Below are 24,903 nucleotides of genomic sequence, written 5' to 3'. Positions count from 1 at the left end.
CACTCCGTCAGAGCAGACTAGAGCACTAGGCTAAGCTCGAGGGGATTGCCTGGAGTCATTATGTCACACACACACACACACACACACGTCTGTCACTGAAGTAAAAAGCAGAAACTAATAAGGCTCATAGGAGAAGTTGTTCCACCACAGTCCCACTCACTACAGTCATCTGGTAGAACCTAGAACCTAGAACCACGTATCACCAGGGCTGCATAACAAATGCGTCATGTGCCAACAACATCTAGTACCACAATCCTGAGACTCGCGCGCAGCACCAAGTTCCCCCATTCGATTTGTCTTTTCATTTAATTGATTGCAATTTTCAGGAGAATGTCAGAATCACATGTGCACAGCGTAAAAGTGGAACATCGTGCACAACAAAACGTCCTCCAGAACACTAGCTACTGTAGTCAATCGTCTACCTATTTCCAAATGCCATCCATCCATCCATCCTTACCCATGTCTCCCAGCCTCCACTTGGAGAAGGACAATATGCTGCTGCCAATCCAGAAGAACTGTTCCACCAGGCGGGACAAGGAGGCCTGCTGCTGGCTCTTACAAACAACCCTCTCCTTCTCGCCCCTCTGGATGGGGGCCTGGTCCATGGTAGGGCATGGCTCCTGGGCCGCCACCGCGGACCTCATCAGCGCAGAGGACACAGGAAAGGACATGGGAAAGAGGCCGCTCGTCATCACTGAGGCGCTCATGGCTGAAGGATTGTGGGTACCCAGTTTGCTTCTCTCAACACGAGATTGGTTGCCCCGGATACGTTCACTCAGGCGGAGTTAGCTCTGTGTTCCCTCAACGCAAATGCAACAAGGACATCTAAATGATTGACTGAGGTCAATGGGGGAAAATGTTTTGTTATGATTTGGAAGGATGCTTCTCTTGTCCTTGTAGAGTTCATTAGTACAGCCACTGTTTCCTTGGTAGACTGCCGAGAGTTAGTCACAGCGTCTGCTAACGGCCTTTTCAGTAGCCAGCTCTCCTACTCTCTAAATGAGAAACAGGTAGTCTATAAATCCAGCTTGATAAGCAGAACACCTCATTCTCTTCTCCCCTTCTTTTCTTTTCTTCTCTTCAATATCCCTCCATCTTGGATGACAGAAAAGTGCACCTGCATCTTTCAGCAGCGAGACTGGGGTTGTGCCATTATATCTAATTTCTTCTTCAGCTGGGGTTCAAAAGACTGCCTCTCAGACAGACAAGGGAGAAAGGAGACGCGTGTGCGGCAGTAGTGAGAGAAAGAGATTGCCAACTACAAACTGTGCAACATCTCTAATCCAAGTCTGAGGGATTTACTTAATGTGTGGCGAGAAAGAGAGAGAATGGGGGGGCCGAGGGAGAGACATGAAACACTCCTTTTATCTCCCTCGCCGTCTCCCTCAGAGTGAGGCAGTGGTACACGGGATAATTATTACAGTTCTTTGAGAGAGCGTAATCTCCAGTTACATTCAATGGAAGGGAAAAAACTCTCCCACTTCTCTGTTCTGACTACCTGTACAATCACCTTGGGTCCCGTTTGAAAACAAACACTCCATTTTGGCTAATTTAACGACCTACTGATATTAGCGTTCAAAGACATGATAGGATACTAGTATGTATCTTTGGCAGAGGTGCTTATAAACTTACTTGAAAGCTGCAAAAGTCTAGTGGGAGAATGAAAGAGGGGTTGCAAAGCCTTACATCTGACATGGCAACAGGTCACACCTACCATTGTAAAAGAGTTGGACTCCTCTTCCATTGTTATATAACAAATCCTACAGTCCTTATTGAGAAAACACAGAAGACAAATAGTTGATTGTTGAAGTGTTATCGGGTCTTCAAAATGCCTCCGTTAAATCCTCAACCAGCTCTCCTCCCAATTAATTAGGGTGGTTACAAGAGCGGGTAAAAAAACATTCATAAAATGGTCAGTGACACCGCTTCACATCTAAAGATGGAGTTGAACAGGTTATAAAACGCACACACATGAACACCTCATCCTACCGGGGTAAATGAGGACACATTCCCATGCATTCGATATAGTCCAAAGTGGCTAAGTCATAATATAAGTTCTTGATCTGAAATATCACTTGGAAACCTACTCTCCTGTGACAATGTAAAAACACCTGGTACTATGGACTGTGGTCTTTTCCCATTGCAATGTTATCTGTTTTATGAACATAAACGGACACAAATTGATCACCACAGCCACAGCACAAACGCTGACGTAAAAAAATTGCATACACTCAACTATTAAATAACTAACAAAACTGAGTCTTCATAATATAGATTATGACTATTAAAAGTGGATTTTAACTTGCATGTATAGTAAGTAAGTAGCCTTGCACGAGCCTTGGCTTGTGCGAGCCGTAATGGCTCATAGGAGCAGGAGTCGATCTCCTGTTTCTGTAGCGTGAGGCAGCTTGATGTACAAGTACACCCCCTGAACAGAACGCTAGTCTATTGCAGGGCCTTACCCCAAATCTTCCCTGGTACTAGTTTCACTGGCCTCGTACTCTGGGCAGATCATCCTTTAGAGACCTGGTGGCTTCAATGCAGAGCCACAGAGTCATAAGCCTTCAAAAGGAGTGTGTTATGATCTCATCAAATCACATTTTATTTGTCACATGCGCCAAATACAACAGGTGTAGACCTTACAGTGAAATGCTTACTTACAAGCCCTTAACCAACAATGCAGTTTTAAGACAAATAAAATGTTAAGTAAACAAAAGCTGTGCAATAACAGTAGCGAGGCTATATACAGAGGGTACCGGTACAGAGTCAATGTGCGGGGGCACCGTTTAGTTGAGGTAATTGAGGTAATATGTACATGTGGGTAGAGGTAAAGTAACTATGCATAGATAACAAACAGAGAGTAGCAGCAGCGTAAAAGAGGGGGTGGGGTGGGTGGACAATGCAAATAGTCTGGGTAGCCATTTGATTAGCTGTTCAGGAGTCTTATGGCTTGGGGGTAGAAGCTGTTAAGAAGCCTTTTGGTCCTAGACGTGGCGCTCCGCTCAAGTCTCTAAAGGATGCCCAGAGTAAGAGGCCAGGGAAACTACATTGGCCAGTGAAACTAGTACATTGGCGCGCGGCAGCATTACCGTGCGGTAGCAGAGAGGACAGTCTATGACTAGGGTGGCTGGAGTCTGACAATTTTTAGGGCCTTCCTCTGACACCGCCTGGTATGGAGGTCCTGGATGGCAGGAAGCTTGGTCCCAGTGATGTACTGGGCCGTACACACTACCTTCTGTAGTGCCTTGTGGTCGAAGGCCGAGCAGTTGCCATACCAGGCAGTGATGCAACCAGTCAGGATGCTCTCGATGGTGCAGCTGTATAACTTTTTGAGGATCTGAGGACCCATGCCAAATCTTTTCAGTCTCTTGAGGGGGAATAGGCTTTGTCGTGCCCTCTTCACGATTGTCTTGGTGTGTTTGGACCATGACAGTTTGTTGGTGATGTGGACACCAAGGAACTTGAAGCTCTCAACCTGCTCCACTACAGCCCCGTCGATGAGAATGGGGGCGTGTTCGGTCCTTCTTTTCCTGTAGTCCACAATCATCTCCTTTGTCTTGATCACGTTGAGGGAGAGGTTGTTATCCTGGCACCACACGGCCAGGTCTGACCTACTCTCTATAGGCTGTCTCATCGTTGTCAGTGATCAGGCCTACCACTGTTGTTTAATGATGGTGTTGGAGTCATGCCTGGCCATGCAGTCATGGGTGAACAGGGAGTACAGGAGGGGCCAGCGTGGCAGATGTGAGGATCAGCGTGGCAGATGTGTTGTTACCTACCCTTACCACCTGGGGGCAGCCCATCAGGATGTCCAGGATCCAGTTGCAGAGGGAGGTGTTTAGTCCCAGGGTCCTTAGCTTAGTGATGAGCTTTGAGGGCACTATGGTGTTGAGCGCTGAGCTGTAGTCAATGAACAGCATTCTCACATGTGTGTTCCACTTGTCCAGGTGGGAAAGGGCAGTTTGACCTGTTTAAACGTCTTATTCACATCGGCTACGGAGAGCGTGATCACACAGTCGTCCGGAACATCTGATGCTCTCATGAATGCTTCAGTGTTGCTTGCCTCGAAGCCAGCATAGAAATGATTTTGCAGTGACATAATACAAGGTATAACTTGTTGAGAAGAGTGATTAGAGAGTGCATGTAGTTCAATAATACCCAGAATACAATGTATCTAGACCTACAACTTTAAGTGGAATCCAGCAGGCTATAACTGATCACTACTCATTTAATATTTACCAGACAACTTGAAATGAACTTATTGGCTTTCTCTTGAAAACAAGACTTGAAGTAGGGTGACCATACGTCCTCTTTTTCCCGGACATGTCCTATTTTCAGACCTAAAAAAAAATGCGTCCGGCCAGGATTTCTATATCGCCCAAAATGTCAGGGATTCGGCTTTTGCTTTCTACAGTCGCCATTCATTGTGCGCGTTTTGGGGGTTTTGCATTGCTTTGACCTTTCTCTTTAGGTCCCGCCTTCTCACACGCCACCATTGGTCGGTCAGGTAGGCCTACGCAAACATTGGTCAAACTGCATCTCAATCATTACCCTCACCATGGCAACAGCCAAGAGACAGAGCAGCAGCTTGCTTGTCAACAGTGGCACATGGCTCCAGAACAGCGTAAAAATGCCCAGACGCAAATGTAAATTCACAGACGATTTACAGAGAAAATTCCTGTGTTTTCGTCTTGGTCGGGATCCGTGTGAAGCAGAATGCATGACCTGCAAAGCTGGCACGTACGTGTCAGTGTCAAATAAAGGTGCTAGCGACCTAGAAGCCCACATAAGCTCTGCAAAACACAAAATTGCAGCTAAAAGGAGAGAGTTCGTCAGGTAAATTAACTGACTATTTTGTGAGAGCAGGTAAAACAGAAGATTCTGTTACTGCTGCGGAGGGAGTTTTTGCATTCCACACCATGAAGCATCACAATAGCTACAGATCAATGGACTGCATGTCTGCCTTGTTAAAAAAGCCTTTCCCTTATTCCGAGACTGCGCGAAAATTCTCAAGCGCTCGTACTAAGACCGAAGCAATTGTTAACGCTGTGATAGCACCACGTTCTGTAGACATAGCTTTGAAAGCACTGGAAGACATATCTTACTGTGGTGTTTCTACTGATGGGAGCAATCATGGTGCTGTGAAAATATTCCCTCTGCTTATTCAGTATTTTGATTGGAAGAATGGTGGCATGCAAAGTAAATTAGTCGTAGTTAAAAACACTCCAAATGAGACAGCTGATACGATCGTGCAATACATCAAAGAAACACTGGAAAATAATGGGATTTTTTCCAAATGTATTGCATTTACAGGTGACAACTGCAATACAATGTTCGGGGGAATCCGGCGTGATGAAGAAGGAAAGAATGTTTTCGCAAACTTAAAGAAGTCATTGCAGAACAAGTCTTTAAAATCAGTGTGGGCTGCCCAGCAAACGTCTTGAACAATTGTGTTCATTACGGGGCAGACACACTAGATGTCGATATTGAGAACATAGTCTTCAAAATATGTAAATACTTTCACATCTACACTGTGCGCACAGAGAATCTGAAGGAGTACTGTGAATTTGTTGATGTTGAATACAGAAGTCTCCTTTCTCACAGCAAGACGCGATGGCTGTCATTATTCCCAGGTATTGAGAGGCTGCTACAGATGTTTCCAGCCTTGAAAGCATTATTTTTGTCACAGGAAAAAACACCCTCCTTGATCAAGAAGTTTTTTGAAGATGAGTTCAGTGAAATGTACCTCTTTCACATGCACTCACTCATGTGTGTGTTTCATTCACACATTCAGGAGATGGAAAGGGAGAGCAATTCAATTGTGGAAGTGAAGAACCTTTTGAACAAAGTCCACACCATGCTTCTTGAACGCAAGACCAATAACTTAATGTCCCTTAAAGTTAAGGGACTATTGGCACAAAAGCACAAGGATGTGACCATTTCAGTGCTCAAGTACAGGGTCTGTACAGTTCATGCCTGGAGTATCTGGAGAAATGGATGGCACCCATGGAGGAGATCTCCTCTTTCATGTGGATGGATCTGAGTGAGACACCTGACTGGAATGACATAGAAGCCTGTATCAAACACCTGGGAGAAAAGGGGGTGCCAATTGATTATGCAAAGTGCTTTGATCAGGTCACCAACCTGAAGAAATTCACAGAAAGGTGTAACAGTGATGGAGAGTTCAGTAGTCTGCAAGCACACAAGAAGTGGACCAAATATTTTGAAAGGTCCAAAAGCATAGATTTTCATTCAGAGCTACTGAAGATTGCACAGTTTCTCTTTGCTATTCCTTCTCACAATGCAAATGTAGACAGTTTTTTCACTGATGCAAAGCCAGTGAACAAAGGAAAGGAATCACTTGTTTGTTGAGTCACTGAAGGGGCTTCTGTGTACACAATACAACTTTAAAAACATGTCTTGCAAAGACTTTCATGCCTACTTGATTGGTAATCAAGGACTGTTGGGAAAGATTCGATCTTCGGGAAAGTATACCAGAGAGCATCAGGAGGACTGACATTATTTTTGACTGAAATAGTGGATTTCTTTATGACAACAGTTTTTTTTATTTTAACAGTGTCATGTAAAAGGTGTTAAAAGCTAAACTATTTTGTTTGTTTGTTATTATTCTATTGTTGAGGGCCAACAGTTTAATGGAAATGCTGTATTACTTTATGTATTAAAGTTCAATAACATAGTTGCGAACGCATTTGTATTTACCACCCTGCGGCTGTCCGTCTGCCTCCAGCTCCCACTGTCCTTTTTAAAAAAAACTAAAATATGGTCACCCTACTTGAAGGGAAATTGTGTTTAACCTGTAATGTGTTTTGGAGAGTGATATAGTAGACTAATAATGTACATCTCTAGATAGCCCACAGCTGTTGGCCTGTTGCGCAGTGTAAACTGAATTTTGAAGTATATGACTCGACTTGGAGTAAGGCAACATATTGCAAGAGTCAACTTCTGATGTTTTGAGGGTTCGCTGGCGAAGCAGCACTTTAAAATCGAATTGATGACAACAAACAAAAACATGAAAAAAGAATATATAAATGCCATGAATTAACTCACCTTGGCCCTTTGGTCGATTTCGAAGGGTTGGTTTCACGGCTGAGCCTTCGGGACATTTTATCCAATTGACTGAAAATAGGTGGTCATCCAATTTAAGGTAGCGTCTTTTCCCCTTGGACCAAGTCGCACAAATACGACATTTCAATGGCTTATCATTGAAGTACCACTGAGAGTCCGGTTCTTGGCAACTTGAACCCTTTGACATGATTATGTCTCAAGTCAATTGAATAGGAAATTGATAATGCAATCACTATCCCACAAGAAGAATGGCAACTAGGGGGGGAAACTTTCCTAATTGGAGCGCAAGAACTGCAACAAGCGCATTACCAACTTTGTAAAATGTAAACACAGTGGCAAACAACGCAACACAACACAACACAACTTGTGGGGGAAAGCGCGCCGTTTTCAATCAGGTGATGTTTGAAACACCTGACGACGCATCCTTATTTGACGTTGTTGTATTCCTACACTGTCGCTTTACACCAAAACTTGTACAAAGGCGAGTTATAGCCTACTTTGTGAATGTATTAAAACAGTAAATAAAACCCAACACAAACTGAAAGTGGCTAGTGGTGTTCAACTAACGCTTGCAGCTATCCACAGACTGTCCCTATCCAAAGGCAGGTAATCATAGTCAGGAGAAAGAGACGTGTGTAGTGAACAGAACAAACCAGAGCTCCGGTAATTTATCCTGAAAGATGGGAGGCAGAGTGGATGCTTCAGTGACCCTCGAGCTGAAACGGCGGGAAGCCTCCCCGCAGGCCCCTTGGGGGGAATGGAGTGGCCCACTGAAGCAAGCTTACAGTGCACACCACCTCGAAAAGTGAAATCTCTCGCTGTGCTTTGACACCATTTCATCATTTGGGCATGATTGTAAGAAATAAATATGAGCTATGGTCTCCCAACCACCTATTTGCAGATATGCCTACAGGTGTCATCTAATTAATAATAACCGAAAGGTCGCTGGCTGCTCAATTACTAAAATGTCAAATATGATTGAATACCTGCATTCCTTTTCAAAAGGACAGGTCGTCATCTAACCAAATCAGCCCTAGTGTCCTTTTGCATCCGCCCCAATCGTCCAAATGTGGAATCCGTAGCCATGCCGATATCATGGACAGTAATGGTTTGAGAACATTCCAAGATTTGAAAAATACACACACCAGGCAACTCCTATTTTCTATATTTACAATTTAGCTAGGTCAGCTATGCTGGCCTATGGAGCCCCTTGGGAAACCCAACTACCGAACCATCCAATGATGGGATTTATAAATAAATTATCTGGGATTCAGAAAGGACTGATCTCTTTAATAAATTAGCAACTTTTGGAAATCTCATACTGAGCTAGGCATTATTCAAAACGTATGGTCCACAGATCTAAGTGAATCTAAACAACCCTTTCACTGGAACAGAATATGGAAAAATATGACTTTTTGCTTCCCATAATCAGAACCATCAAATTATACATGTTAAATTTGTTCTCAGAATGTATTTAACACCAAGGAAACTTGGCCGGCCAGGATGTCCTTTCGGAGGACACATGGCTCTCGACCTTCGCCTCTCCCGAGTTGCAGCGATGGGACAAGACTGTAACTACCAACTTGATATCACGAAAAAGGGGTATAAAAAAAAAAGGACTATGTTGTTCCGATGACAATACCAACCAGAGGGCGAACATACAGTATCTTGAAAGACTTTGGTTGCAAGCAGGACTGAGGCAGAGGCTCACTCTCGCCAAAATAAGCCCAATGTGTTTCTTAATATGCAAACCTAATGCCTCAATCACACCTACAGTGTTTTCGCGAAAAATGGTACGCAGCATCATCTGGATTTGTGTGCAGAAATTTTCAACGTTCACCTTCTGCTACCTTTTCTGTCAAGCCGTCTACACATACAGTCGATAAATTCCAACGTCTGCACCACACAGAACGAACTGCAACTGCCTCTGCAACGCAAAGCTGCAAGGCAAACGCAGCGTTCCATTGGAAATGAATGTACTTCTGGTGTACTAAAACGCAAAAACACTGTCGGTGTGATCGGGGCGTAAGCTTGTCGTCTGCCTTGCTACCTTTGGGGCGACTCCCATTGTTAGGGCGGAGACATGAGCATCTCGTCTTTATATACAGATCTCTAACTAAGGTAACGCCGACATCATCTTTTAGGGAGCGGTAGAGGTGACCAATAATGGTTGCAATCGAGATCAGCTGTGAGGGTGAATTTAGCGCATATTGATGGTTTAACGAGACCTCAGTTGGCAATAATCTAGTGCCATTGATGGTTGCAATAGGCCCTTTGGTATTTGATTATATTCCTATAGGCTACATTCTGTAAGCTACCCGTTAGCCTATCAATAGTCACATAATGAAAAGGTGTGAAAACTGATAATCTATTGTTTGTGTTTCCCTGTAGCTATAGGCTTTGTTCTTCCATTTGTGGGGAAGGACTACTGGGTTGTATTTATTATTGCACACCATAGCAAAACGTAGCAATATGTTGCAACAGAAAATGGGAATTAGCATTTCTTATTGGACAATGTTTCAGTGCCTGTTTCTGTCCGTTTTATTCCGTTTGGTGCCTAATGAATACTACCCTGCTTAGGATGCAACATGTCTTTAAAAACAAAGATTGTGGTTTATTTAACTGTACCTGAATAGGCTACACTATGTCAAACAAAGTGTTACTCAAACAGTGGGATGATAAAACGAATGTGCTAAACTATGTGGCCAGATTGATAGGCTGAGTTGTGAATGGATTTGTTCCTCATTAAAAAGGGGCAACCTTATTAAGCAGGGATGAAATGAAAACATAGGCCCCCCCTACAACTCTCTCTCTCTTTATCTCTCTTTGTGTCTCTGTCTTCTCTCTGTACACTATAGTGCAAACTAAAGCATGATGTTGCAATGCATCTGCCTGTTGATGATTCAACGTGTCAATGTTTTAATTGTATCTGTCCCTCACAAATAAATACAGTACATTATTATAATAATTATACCCATTCCCTCTCTGTGACTTCCTTTATCTGTCTCTCTCAGGAATTCTGTAAGGAGATAGGTCATTTGCATATTAAATTTTTACTGCAAATCTCCTCCATGTTTGTCAGTGTTGGTTCTGCTAATACCGTGGCTTCATCCTACAATTCATAATAGCATTGTGGGATTTCAAACGGTTTTGGTGGGACCTGGATAGGAAAGACTCAGGCTTATATTTCCCCACAACACCCCTCATCTCCCCCTTAATCTCCATCCTGTATTGAGTGCGTCCCCTTGGTCATGGTTTAATCTCCATCCCGTATTGAGTGCGTCCCCGTTGGTCATGGTTTAATCTCCATCCTGTATTGAGTGCGTCCCCTTGGTCATGGTTTAATCTCCATCCTGTATTGAGTGCGTCCCCTTGGTCATGGTTTGTAAGTGAGAATGATGTGGTTACTAACCAGGGTCTTATTTATTAGGCCATCAGATGGAGGAACGGACTGAAACAGGGAGGAAATACCTGAACTTGTCCAAAAAAGAAACGCTTATTTTTCTTTTCCATTCCAAAACATTTTGGTACGTTTTGCTAAAGTGTGGTGTATTCGTACATTTTGTTAAAGTGTGGCCTAATGAATACGACCCTGGTAAGATAGGTAAAACTAAATTCCCACCAGATGGATGAAAGATCAGAGGCTCAGAGAAGTAAGGACACTGCATACCCTTACATAGTGTTACCATGCCAACAGAGAGCACAGTTTATGTCTGCCAGATGGCATGGTGGCACAGATATGGAGATACGGAGGCCTGCTGCTTAGCTTTTCTGGGGGGGATGAGCTTGGTGTGTGTGTGTTTGGTGATTCAGTCTTGGCTAATCTGCAGTGTTGACTGCACACACACCACAAACACACTATTTCACCTCAAAATCCGTCTCCAATCCTGTGGCCCCTGTCAATCTAGTTAAACCGGACCTGGTTGAACTGTGGTTAAACAAACAGTATGCAGAGGACATATAACGGTTTACCATGAACGGTTTCTAAAGTATCACAAAGTCTTCAAACACTGACAAAAAGTCATGTTGGGACTGTTCCGTAGTGGATTTGAACTGGGGTAAGACTGGAATAAAGTGTGTAGTAGCTACAGATTGTTCACGTAATACACATTCTACAGATTGTTCACGTAATACACATTCTACAGATTGTTCACGTAATACACATTCTCACCCTCCCTGCCACGGTTGTCATGAACACCCCACCTGGCTTGACAAAAGGACTGTAGAACAACAACAAAAAACAGTGAGGACATAAAATATGTTAGAGAATAAAGAATACTCAATTAATTCTCGAGGGGAAATTGACTTCTCAAGGCGGTATCGGCAGTGTACCATCTGGCAAAAGGTTAACTAGACTGTCATCACAGAGGAGAAGGAGGGCAGCGAGGATGTGTGGTATCTGAGATGAGACATAGAGAACACTGGGTAGACTGAAGGTAGCTCTACACTGTGAGGGGTTATACTGTGGTGGCCACGGATGGGACTGGGAGGGAGGGATTGGTCTAGCAGGAGGAGGGGACTGGGGGTGGGGGCGGGGTTACCGATTAGAAGGCTGCAGGACAGTGATGGAACTCATATTTGATACATTTCTCTCCCTCAGTCTTTCAACATTTCAGACATATTATTCATTGTTTGGGAAACATTGTCGTTTCGTTTGTATTTGCAGAGTTTCCAAACCCAAATCCTAACCATAACCGTTTGGAGATTCAAATAATATCTGACTCTGGTACAGCGGTTAGGAGCCACTTCAACTATGCCCTCTTTTTGCAGTGGTCGTAAACACTGGGTCATCAATAATTATAACCAAGGCATAAGGAATATTGAATACGAGTGATGCATGCATCGTTAGGCTGTAGATTTGCAAAGATTGTGGTTTATCTACCAGACACAATAAGCCTGCCGTGTCATTTTGACTGATATTGACAGATGGCTAGTCCACTGAGGTAGCAGCCATTAGAATAGTGTTTATTGCTGGGGGAAATACAGGACAATGTGTCAATCTTGCCATGTGGCACTGCAGGGCATCACAACGCAGAGAAATCACAAGGATCTTTTAAAATGATAAAGCTCACATTTGTAGATAACACCCTGCTTGCCTGCTGTCTATCTAGCTGAGACAATTTATATGGGAAATGTGACGACGACAATGATTTCTTTCTACAGAGCACACTGTCATTCAAAGGTGGTCAATACCCTCATTAGTAACACTGATTGTACTGAATAGGAATGTCAATTCAAGATAGGATCTTCACTGGCTGAGTTTTTATAAACCTAAAGTGTATAGCAGCCTTTCAGAAACAGACTATGCTGAATAATTTACAGTTGAAGTCGGAAGTTTACATACAACTTAGCCAAATACATTTAAACTCAGTTTTTCACAATTCCTGACATTTAATCCTAGTAAAAATTCCCTGTTTTAGGTCAGTTAGGATCACCCCTTTCTTTTAAGAATGTGAAATGTCAGAATAATAGTAGAGAGAATGATTTTTTCAGCTTTTATTTCTTTCATCACATTCCCAGTGGGTCAGAAGTTTACATACACTCAATTAGTATTTGGTAGCATTTCCTTTAAATTGTTTAACTTGGGTCAAACGTTTCGGGTAGCCTTCCACAAGCTTCCCACAATAAATTGGGTGAATTTTGGCCCATTCTTCCTGACAGAGCTGGTGTAACTGAGTCAGGTTTGTAGGCCTCCTTGCTCGCACACACTTTTTCAGTTCTGCCACAAATGTTCTATAGGATTGAGGTCAGGGCTTTGTGATGGCCACTCCAATACCTTGACTTTGTTGTCCTTAAGCCATTTTGCCACAACTTTGGAAGTATGCTTGGGGTCATTGTCCATTTGGAAGACCCATTTGCGACCAAGCTTTAACTTCTTGACTGATGTCTTGAGATGTTGCTTCAATATATTCACATAATTTTCCTTCCTCATGATGCCATCTATTTTGTGAAGTGCACCAGTCCCTCCTGCAGCAAAGCACCCCCACAGCATGATGCTGCCACCCCCGTGCTTCACGGTTGGGATGGTGTTCTTCGGCTTGCAAGCATCCCCCTTTTTCCTCCAAACATAACGATTGTCATTATGGGCAAACAAGTTATATTTTTGTTTCATCAGACCAGAGGACATTTCTCCAAAAAGTACGATCTTTGTCCCCATGTGCAGTTGCAAACTGTAGTCTGGCTTTTTTATGGCGGTTTTGGAGCAGTGGCTTCTTCCTTGCTCAGTGGCCTTTCAGGTTATGCCGATATAGGACTAATTTTACTGTGGATATAGATACTTTTGTACCTGTTTCCTCCAGCATCTGATATCAAGCAAAGAGGCACTGAGTTTGAAGGTAGGCCTTGCAATACATCCACAGGTACACCTCCAATTGACTCAAATTATGTCAATTAACCTATCAGAAGCTTATAAAGCCATTACATCATTTTCTGGAATTTTCCAAGCTGTTTAAAGGCACAGTCAACTTAGTGTATGTAAACTTCTGACCCACTGGAATTGTGATACAGTGAATTATAAGTGAAGTAATCTGTCTGTAAACAATTGTTGGAAAAATTACTTGTGTCATGCACAAAGTAGATGTCCTAACCCACTTGCTTTGTGGAGTGCTTGTAAAACAAGTTTTAATGACTCCAACCTAAGTGTATGTAGATATCCATGGACTGAAATCCAATGGTTCTCTCAACATTGAGAAGGGTCTTGAACCAATAGACCCTTGTGCTGGTGTAACTCTCTCTCTCTCTCTCCCCCCGCCCCCATAACCCCTCCCCCCATCACCGGGACAATTTATCACACTCAAAACGCCATAAAAGCGGCAGGTGGCCCCATGATGAATAGCTTCCGTCACACGGTGCGGCACAACACAATAACATACCCCCGTCTGAGACAAACATGAAGCAATCCACATCAGCCATGTCAGAATCGACGAAAACGTAATCATCTCTGCAACTATAAATCTCTCTGAAAACTTTGTCATAAGATCATCTGTCAGACGTGTCTTATAATTGTAAAGTGTCTATTATTGTTGTCGTTCTGCATGAGCTCCTGAGAGAGTAGTATGTGAAGCAGCTTTCTGTTACTGTACACAGTGTTGTGCCAGAGATATGGAGGGAAGAGGCAATCGTCTGTGATCTGTTTACGGGCTGTCTCAACGTTCTCATCCATCCAGGAGCTACAGTAATGATTAGCTTTGTCAATTCCAATTTGCTGATACTTAATCAGTGTGCCATTTTTTACCAGCAGGAGATGCTGTGGAAGAGGCAGTTCCCTAATGGAGAAATAACTGTTTCCTTATATGTGGCTCAAAGTGATTCATGACTTCATCTCTAGAGGAAATGAATGGGATCTCCAAGACGACAGAGAGGAAGTTGAAAGGGGAAAATGACAATTAACAAACTTGCGCCTTCATCATTCTCCATGATCATTATTCATTATCAGGCACCGCCAGGTGGCTATGGGTTGTCTGATGCATCCTTGGCTCAACCAACAGAAAGCCGGTGCTCTGTTTGTGGCTTTCTGAAACAGACATAAACACATACAATTCAGGGGTAACACTGTGCCGAAATATACTGTCCTAAGAAATATTACTTTCTGAAATACTCTGCTTTCTGAAATACTGTGTTTTCTTAAATACTCTGCTTTCTTAAAGGCCCAATGCAGCCGTTTTCATCATAATATCAAATCATTTCTGTGAAACAATGAAGTACCATACTGTAATAGTTTTCCATTTATAGCAAAAACCTCAAGCAAGACTTTAGTCTTGGACTGTCTGGGAGTGGTCTGAGTAGGGGACCTAATTGGAGGGGTCTAATGGGAGGGATTTGTAACATGAAAACTAGCTGTTATTGGCAGAGATGTTTGGAACTCTTTGTTATTGGCCTATTAACTTATGGTGATGTCACCAGGCAGGCCATAACTCCACCCAAGCAAAATCTGCTCATAACAAGGTCCTGTGTAGATTGTATTTTCTGAAATACTCTGCTCTCTGAAATATTCTGCTTTCTGAAATACTCTGCTCTCTGAAATATTCTGCTTTCTGAAATACTCTGCTCTCTGAAATATTCTGCTCTCTGAAATACTCTGCTCTCTGAAATACTCTGCTCTCTGAAATATTCTTCTTTCTGAAATACTCTGCTCTCTGAAATATTCTGCTCTCTGAAATACTCTGCTCTCTGAAATATTCTGCTCTCTGAAATATTCTGCTCTGAAATACTCTGCTCTCTGAAATATTCTGCTTTCTGAAATACTCTGCTCTCTGAAATATTCTGCTTTCTGAAATACTCTGCTCTCTGAAATATTCTGCTCTCTGAAATACTCTGCTCTCTGAAATATTCTGCTCTCTGAAATATTCTGCTCTGAAATACTCTGCTCTCTGAAATATTCTGCTTTCTGAAATACTCTGCTCTCTGAAATATTCTGCTTTCTGAAATACTCTGCTCTCTGATGCATGGAAGCATAGATGCTCCAAACGGGGAAACATTAACTTTCCTAGGCTTTGCCTCCCAACAGCCCTTAAGAACCCCTGGCTATTAGCGAGATAAGGTGCGTGGCAAGTACTCCTGCACATCATCACCAGCATCAACATTAAATATATTACCATAACAATCAATAGCCAGCAGAGACTCCCCAGCACGGCGCCCAGAATAGTCTCATCGAACGTTGCTGCAGTGCTGTGTGAGGTTGGTAAACAACAGCACTGCGGAAGTACTGTATGAGGTTGGTAAATAACAACTCTTGCAGTTAAATTATACAACAAATGTTAATTTTGTCTCAGGAACAGGAGTGGAGAAATATGATTTATTACTTTCAGCATCTCTTGAGAAAATGCAAATGCGTAATGTGTTATCTTTGACTCTGTTATGCAAGCAGACAGTATTTCAACCACATAAAATGTGCACCCAAGACGAACTGAAGTCTTATCAGAAACGTGTTTTCTCAGCTTTTCATTTCCTTAAAACCGGTTAGACTGATGACATTTTGACATTTTCCACAGGACCAATCTTTCCAGTGTTTTGGAGTTTTGGCGTTTTCTCCCCGGCCCCTAAACGAAACACACAACTACTGGTGTCAATGTAAGACATTATTCTGGTGAGAACAACTTGATTTTGTCTTCTGGTTATGACAGAAGAGAAGCTGCATGTATCTAACTATAGTTGACAAACAAATGGCCTACCAAATGTCGGAAATTATAAGCAGAAACTTAATTCAAATTATAGTAAATTAACTATAGAAGACTAAATTATTATGGTGGATCGAACTGCGCAGGTAGCCTACTTTTTGAAGTGATTTGTTTGACAATCGGATGAAAACATCACCACACAACACCCATGATATGCGAGACTGAGGCTGCAACAGACCGCAAAAAACCTTGAAAGCATAAACCCTCCCTCACATCTGTAATCTCTGTTCGCTCCTCTTTCCTTGGGCTCTCTGCTAAGAAATGTTTAATAGCTTGCTGCTTTTCTGTCATCCCCCTGGAAGGGGGAGAAAGTAAGGAACTTGTCTGTCGGCCTTGCATTAAAGAACATAATTGGTTAAGGAAAACTGTGATAAATAAAAAAGTATATCAGTTTCACTTAAGGACCAAAGAATTGACAGCCGTCCCATATAGATTGCAAAATAGTTGGGAAGAGATCTTTGACGTACCGATCCCATGGCATAGTGTTTATGAACTGACACGCAAAACGACACCGGATTCAAAAATTAGAATCTTTCAATTTAAATTATTATATAAAATTCTTGCTACCAATAGAATGTTATTTATATGGGGGATACAATCTTCCCAGCTCTGCAGATTTTGCTGTGAAGAGACAGAATCATTAGATCATTTGTTTTGGTTCTGTCCATTTGTAGCTTGTTTTTGGACACAGGTCCAGGAATGGCTAAAGGATTGCAATATTTACCTGGAACTAACCTTGCAGATAGCATTACTGGGTGATCTGAAAAGTCATAGTCAATCAATCAATAATATAATAATATTTTAGCAAAAATGTTTATTTTTAATTCACAATCTGTAGAAGCAATGAGAATAGAAAGGTTCAGAACTTTTGTAAAACATCACAGTACGGTTGAAATATATATGGCAAATAGAAATCCTATATGGATGGTGTTAAGAGATAGATGGGAGGTATTGAATAGAGTTGAAGGATGGGACTAATAACAAATAACAACAAATAATAACAAAGATAGCTAATAATGTAAGCATACTGTGTCCATAATAAGTATATAGGTTGTATGTTGGGAGCTTTTGGGAAAGAGCACAGTTAAAAAGATATGGCATATAGAAGCAAACCGGATGGACATCATGAAAATGATCGGAGAGGTTGAGAGTAGAAGAAGTTCAGGAGCAAAAAATAATATATATATATATATATATATATATATATATATATATATATTTATAATATAATTATTGTAAAATTAACTGTGTCCATAAGGTGTAGATAGTAAGTATAGACCGGAAGTAGAGGCCTGGGCATTGTAGTTCACTAATTTACTCCAAGTAGGGAAAGGATGGTGGGGTTGAAAAGTAATAAAGGGGAGTATATATATAAAAAATAAAAATAAAAATAAACATGGGGGATTGGAAGTGATGCAGACAATTACATTGATAGAAGATACAATCTATCTGCAATATTAAGCTGATCCACCCCCCCAAAAAAATAAAAAAAATAAAAAAAATGACAAGTTTAATAGCTTGCTGCTTTTCTGTCATCCCCCTCGCATCTCAAAGTGTTGTGTAAAGCTACTGAGATGCCTGGTGCTTCGCTGTGGCATTCTTCTCACATAGCTTCTAATGGAACACCGGGGAGAGGGCTTAGAGAGCCATTTCACGCAGGAATCAACTTGCGGCCGGCACAGCCTGCTTGCCGATACGCAGCAGAAGTGTTGCTGGTATCATAGCTCAGCCTCTTATCTCTCTCATTATCCAACAGATATTCAGAAATGTTCTCAAATCAAATGTTATTTGTCACATACACGTGTTTAGCAGATGTTATAGCGGGTGTAGCGAAATGCTTGTGCTTCTAGCTCCGACAGTGCAGTAATATCTAACAATTTGACAACATATACCCAATACACACAAAAAGGTAAGGAATGGGAATTAAGAATATATACATATATGGACAAGCAATGACAGAGCGGCATGGACTAAGATACAGAATAATATTATAGAATAGAATGCAGTATATACAGTGAGGGAAAAAAGTATTTGATCCCCTGCTGATTTTGTACGTTTGCCCAATGACAAAGAAATTATCAGTCTATAATTTTAATGGTAGGTTTATTTGAACAGTGAGAGACAGAATAACAACAACAAAAAATCCAGAAAAACGCATGTCAAAAATGTTATCAATTGATTTGCATTTTAATGAGGGAAATAAGTATTTGACCCCTCTGCAAAACATGACTTAGTACTTGGTGACAAAACCCTTGTTGGCAATCACAGAGGTCAGACGTTTATTGTAGTTGGCCACCAGGTTTGCACACATCTCAGGAGGGACTTTGCAGATCTTCTCCAAGTCATTAAGGTTTCGAGGCTGACGTTTGGCAACTCGAACCTTCAGCTCCCTCCACAGATTTTCTATGGCATTAAGGTCTGGAGACTGGCTAGGCCACTCCAGGACCTTAATGTGCCTCTTCTTGAGCCACTCCTTTGTTGCCTTGGCCGTGTGTTTTTGGTCATTGTCATGCTGGAATACCCATCCACGACCCATTTTCAATGCCCTGGCTGAGTACATGGCCCCGTCCATCGTCCCTTTGATGCGGTGAAGTTGTCCTGTCCCCTTAGCAGAAAAACACCCCCAAAGCATAATGTTTCCACCTCCATGTTTGACGGTGGGGATGGTGTTCTTGGGGTCATAGGCAGCAAGCATTCCTCCTCCTCCAAACACAGAGAGTTGAGTTGATGCCAAAGAGCTCCATTTTGGTCTCATCTGACCACAACACTTTCACCCAGTTCTCCTCTGAATCATTCAGATGTTCATTGGCAAACTTCAGACGGGCATGTATATGTGCTTTCTTGAGCAGGGGGACCTTGCGGGCGCTGCAGGATTTCAGTCCTTCACGGCGTAGTGTGTTACCAATTGTTTTCTTGGTGACTATGGTCCCAGCTGCCTTGAGATCATTGACAAGATCCTCCCGTGTAGTTCTGGGCTGATTCCTCACCGTTCTCTTGATCATTGCAACTCCACGAGGTGAGATCTTGCATGGAGCCCCAGGCCGAGGGAGATTGACAGTCTTTTGTGTTTCTTCCATTTGCGAATAATCGCACCAACTGTTGTCACCTTCTCACCAAGCTGCTTGGCGATGATCTTGTAGCCCATTCCAGCCTTGTGTAGGTCTACAATCTTGTCCCTGACATCCTTGGAGAGCTCTTTGTTCTTGGCCATGGTGGAGAGTTTGGAATCTGATTGATTGATTGCTTCTGTGGACAGGTGTCTTTTATACAGGTAACTCCCTTTAAGAGTGTGCTCCTAATCTCAGCTCGTTACCTGTATAAAAGACACCTGGGAGCCAGAAATCTTTCTGATTGAGAGAGGGTCAAATACTTATTTCCCTCATTAAAATGCAAATCAATTTATAACATTTTTGACATGCGTTTTTCTGGATTATTTTGTTGTTATTCTGTCTCTCACTGTTCAAATAAACCTACCATTAAAATGATAGACTGATAATTTCTTTGTCAGTGGGCAAACGTACAAAATCAGCAGGGGATCAAATATGTTTTTCCCTCACTGTACATATGAGATGAATAGTGCAAGATATGTAAACATTCTTAAAGTGACTAGTGTTCCAATTCTTAAAGTGGCCAGTGATTTCAATAGGCAGCAGCAGCCTCTAATGTGCTAGTGATGGCTGTTTAACAGTCTGATGGCCTTGAGATAGAAGCTGTTTTTCATTCTCTCAGTCCCAGCTTTGATGCACCTGTACTGACCTCGCCTTCTGGATGATAGCGGGGTGAACAGGCAGTGGGTCAGGTGGTTGATGTCCTTGATGATCTTTTTGGCCTTCCTGTGACATCGGGTGCTGTAGGTGTCTTGGAGGGCGGGTAGTTTGCCCCCGGTAATGTGTTTGGCAGACCGCACCACCCTATGGAGAGCCCTGCGGTTGTGGGCGGTGCAGTTGCCGTACCAGGCGGTGATACAGCCCGACAGGATGCTCTCAATTGTGCATCTGTAAAAGTTTGTGAGGGTTTTAGGTGATAAGCCACATTTCTTCAGCCTCCTGAGGTTGAAGAGGCTCTGTTGCGCCTTCTTCACCACACTGTCTGCGTGGGTGGACCATTTCAGTTTGTCGGTGATGTGTACACCAAGGAACTTGAAGCTTTCCACCTTCTCCACTGCGGTCCCGTCGATGTGGATAGGGGGGGTGAACCCTCTGCTGTTTCCTGAAGTCCACGATCATCTCCTTTGTTTTGTTGATGTTGACTGAGAGGTTATTTTCCTGGCACCACACTCCCAGAGACCTCACCTCCTCCCTGTAGGCGGTCTCGTCATTGTTGGTAATCAAGCCTACTACTGTTGTGTCGTCTGCAAACTTGATGATTGTAGTAGGACAGTAGTAGGAGGTGAGAGCTCTGGGAGTGTGGTGCCAGGAAAATAGTGATCGATATTGTGTTTTTCACAACAGAAAATGTGTGTGTGTGTGTGTGTGTGTGCGTGTGTGTGTTTGCAAATGTACCAAGCACAAACCCATTGACCTCGTCCATTGACCCCATTGACCTCGTCCATTGACACATAAGCCTTCCCGAGCAAGTGGGAGGTGCTAACAATCTACAATAAATGTCCTTAGAAACCACTCTATTCCTGGCAACAACTAGGGCTGTTGCAGTGACTGTATTACCGCCACACCGGTGGTCACCAGTCATGATGGCAGTCAAACTCCATGTGACCGTTTAGTCACGGTAACTAGGCTTCTCCAAGCTCTGATGCTGCTGATGGTCATTAGTAGCCTACCAAACTTGCTAACTGCCTGGTACTCAGCACTCTATTGTCCCTGTAATCACTCTGACATCAATGTAAATGTAATCGAAAATCTAATCAAACACTTCATGAGAGCCCATGAGCTCATGTTGCGCAACATTTCTATAGGCTATGCAATTGCGTGAGAAAACAGAGTGATGGCCTCTATTAAAAAGAGGAGGATGCCATCAGCTTTCTATAGGCTAGGCCTACTATATTTATTTCTCAACTTTCCTAATATTAAGCACATTGCTTCTCTTTACGACAGGGAGTATAGCCTACCTGGCTGGCATGAAAATGAACCACGGGAAAAGCGTCCTCCATAAGCTATTTAAGTGCATAGATGACTTTTATTTTTTCCCCTGCCCCTGTTTCGAGACAGGTGCATGATAATGGTCCATTCTCAATCAAAACAAATTTCACACATATATTATTTAGTATATGTAAAGATTAAATCAAGAATAGTCTGATGGGTGACAATATTAGCCTATAACTTGTGAATTATATATTATAACTTGTGAATGATGCCAAGCGTAAGGCAACAAACAATTTCCTTTTTTTTCAGACTTTTTCTAATCATAATCGCACACCTCATGTAACCTAGCCCATAGGCCTATTTGTTTTGATAAGGTTTGTATCACAACTAAAGTGACCAAATAATTTCTTAAAATTAAGTACATTAATCTGCTTTACAAGGGGTGTAGAGCCTAACTGGCATACATAAGCAGCGCATGAATTTCAAGTTTGTCGGAGATAATTTTCACCATAAAAATCCACCTTTATAATAAAAGCATTACATGCATAATCGTATTTGAGGTCACTTTTGATAATGGTGTTTTCCCGCTAATGGAACATTTGCGCTCATAGCCTACTGCCGTGTGCGCATTGCTGCGCTTATAACGTGAAGAAGTAGCCTAATAGTTTATCAACATTTTACGCTAAAAGTTCCGTCAGCCACATTGCGTAAACACGTTTTTTTTTTATGCTAGTGGTTGTATTAATTTGAGATTTATCACATCCCACAACTGTCCCAGACTATGTTTGGAATATATTTCTCGCACAGGTCAACTTTTGTACTATGGGGGATAGTAGATTGACATAGGCTAGTGCTTTTGCTGTTCGTTAGGCCTACTCATCTTGTTGGCTGATGAAAAGTAAATGTGGACAGTTCTTCCAATATCTTCAATATGCACCTCGGAATTGGATAACGACGGCGCAGTCTCGATGTCTGTCTTCACTTGTAGCCTGCGAGCAAGACCCAGTTACGTGATGGAGAGCCATGTGAGTGAGAGGTGCTTCGGAGCGTGCAGCACTCCAGGCCGAGGGCACAACGGCCACTGGCCGCAAAAGGCATTGATTTTTTTAGGGTCATTACGGCCACACAAAAGGGATGCCGCCGGGAAATTCGAGGCATTATCAAGTGCTTGTCAAATTGTGAATGAAAGACTTATGAAGTGTGTACAGCCTGCGCAAAAAAACTAAGCAGAGCTCATGCCTTTCAAGCGACTTTTTTCAAATCATCATTAGAGTCGCATCATGCAGCCTTAAAAATCTAAACATATAGCCCAACATTTGTAGAACAACTAAAGTTACATTAATAACTCTAAATTAAGCATATAGGAGTACCTATTCTTTGTTAACCGCTCAACACAGAAAAGCTGCATGTGTGCACTCCCTCATATCGTTTGGAGAAAATATCCTTTCTATTTAATTCAGCTTTGTTCAAATGCATTCTTCATACTATAAAATAATACCACGGAATTCTAAGCAAATCTTGTCGGCTAAATGAACTTGTGTAGCCCACAGCCATTTGGCATAGCCAGATCAGGACCTAACATAAGGATTCTTCTGAAATATACTACATTTTCTTCATAACTGTCACAGATCCCCCCGGTACTGCTGCTCATTCCGTTCACCAGCTCCGGAGGACTATGTCACCGGTCTTCTAGGCGTCACTGACCTGGATCATTACCACCAACCCCGGACTGTCTTGTCTCATTACGCACACCTGGTTCCCATTTCCCCTGGTTAGTATGTGTATATATGTGCCCTCTGTTCCCCATTGTCCTTGTCGATTATGGTCCCATGTCCGTTGGTCTCGTGAGTACCGTGTATTGTGCTCTTGTTATTAAGGGTCTTGTCCCGTGTATTGTTTAGAGGTTTACACCTCGCTCTTTTGTTTGGGTTGCATCCCTGTGTTATATTAATACGTGTTTGTTTTGGGCTTCGTCCCCGTCGTTTGCCATGACGTACCTTGTGTTGGGTGGAGTAATAAAAAACCCTAATACGTATTCCTGCGCCTGTCTTCTAATCATTATAAAACATGACAGAATAATTGACCCAGCAAAATGGAGACAGCGGGAAAGGCCGAGCTGGTGACCATCGTATTGACAGTCCAGCATCTCCAGACTTGGCAGCGCCATGGACAGCGTGCTGGCAACCATCCTGCATTTGGAGAGGAATGTGCAGTCCCTCCAGTCTCCAGAACCGGTTCTGGCACAAGCCCCCACACCACCACTACCTGCCTCTGAGCCGGTCCGCGGAATACCCCTGTCCCCCCTGGAGCGCTTCGATGGCGCGCCATCGAGATGCAAGGGATTCCTTCTGCAATGTGATGCCGAGGCTGTCTCCGGGAGAGACAGGGTTGCCACAGTCATCTCGGCACTGACCGGAAGGGCCCTGGATTGGGGTGCTGCAGTCTGTGAAACGGGCAGACCCGAGGTCGAGACCTACGAGCGCTTCACCCTCCTCTTCCGCTCGGTGTTTGATCATCCTGTGGAGGGCCGAGAAGGGGGTGAGTGTCTACTCCGACTACGCCAGGGATCTAGGACCGCCACGGAGTTCGCCCTGGAGTTCCTGACCATCACGGCCTTCACCGGATGGAACGAGTCGGCTCTGGTCACCGTTTTCTGCAGCGGACTGCAGGAGGAGGTACAGATGGAGTTAGCCTGCCGTGATGACAACCTGTCACTCGACCAGCTCATCAGCATGGCGATCCGGTTGGACAACCTCCTGCGGTCCCGACGAAGACCTGTGCGGAATCCGGAGCCCATGGCTAAACCTGCTCCGTGGCCAGAGCCGATGGAGGTGGGCCCTGCACGTTTGCCCGAGGCAGAGTGTAGGAGAAGGAGGAATCCGGGCCTCTGCTCCTATTGTGAAGAAAGGGGTAATTTCTCCCCGACCTGCCCTCTATCCACTAATAGGCGAGGAGGTCACAAGCCAGGAAATTCCCCTGCTCCAACCAGTGTGTTTTTCCATTAAATTCCCTGAATAACCTAGCCCCTCACTCCCGCTAGCTCTGATTGATTCTGGAGCTGCCGGGAATCTTTTAGATCGCGCACTGGCCACTGCATTACACATTCCTTTGGTTCCCCTACAGTCACCCATTCCTGTTCGAGCCCTGGATAATCGTCCAATAGGGACGGGGCTCGTACATCACATCACTGTTCCCGTTTCTCTGCTGACCCATTCATTTAGAACAGATCACCTTTTTGATTATAGACACCCTCACGCACCCCGTTGTTTTAGGTCTCCCCTGGTTGAGTTGGCATAACCCTGTTATTTCCTGGTCTGAGAGGAGACTGCTGGGTTGGTCGCAGGAGTGTCAGGGGAGGTGTCTCGCAGAGTCTGTCAACACCACTACGGTGGAAAGTCCGGACCACGCCACTCAAGTGGATTTACTGGAGGAATACCAGGATCTGCACCGGGTTGATCTCTAAGACCCAGGCTACAGCCTGCCTCCTCATTGCCCCTGGGACTGTGCCATTGACCTGCTGTCTGACGCAGCCCTCCCAAGAGGACACGTCTATCCCCTCTCCTACGCTGAGACCGAGGCCATGGAGACATACGTACAGGAGA

At 43.3% G+C, this 24,903-nt stretch overlaps 1 protein-coding gene across 9 annotated transcripts in view; it reads right to left on the bottom strand.

Annotated features, from left to right (window-relative positions):
- The window catches only part of LOC121537685 (1-phosphatidylinositol 4,5-bisphosphate phosphodiesterase eta-2-like), a 169,809-nt gene that overhangs the window by 68,174 nt on the left and 76,732 nt on the right, over positions 1-24,903 (bottom strand). For 7 of the 9 annotated variants that reach the window (XR_005995121.2, XR_006657400.1, XR_006657399.1 and 4 more), the window contains exon 1: positions 458-1,244. The exons of the other annotated variants lie outside the window; for them this stretch is intronic. Coding sequence is in view for 3 of the 7 variants with exons in the window: in XM_041845279.2 (XP_041701213.2) it covers positions 458-707 (250 nt within the window). In the remaining 4 variants the exon portion in view is untranslated. Of the gene's footprint in view, positions 1-457; positions 1,245-24,903 lie in introns of those variants that run through there. 9 annotated transcript variants of the gene reach the window in all.

Source organism: Coregonus clupeaformis, chromosome 24 (genome assembly GCF_020615455.1).
Source record: "Coregonus clupeaformis isolate EN_2021a chromosome 24, ASM2061545v1, whole genome shotgun sequence".
Classification (NCBI taxonomy): Eukaryota; Metazoa; Chordata; class Actinopteri; order Salmoniformes; family Salmonidae; genus Coregonus; species Coregonus clupeaformis.
Note: the sequence above shows the minus strand (reverse complement) of the source record. Positions and strands in the feature narration are given on the sequence as shown.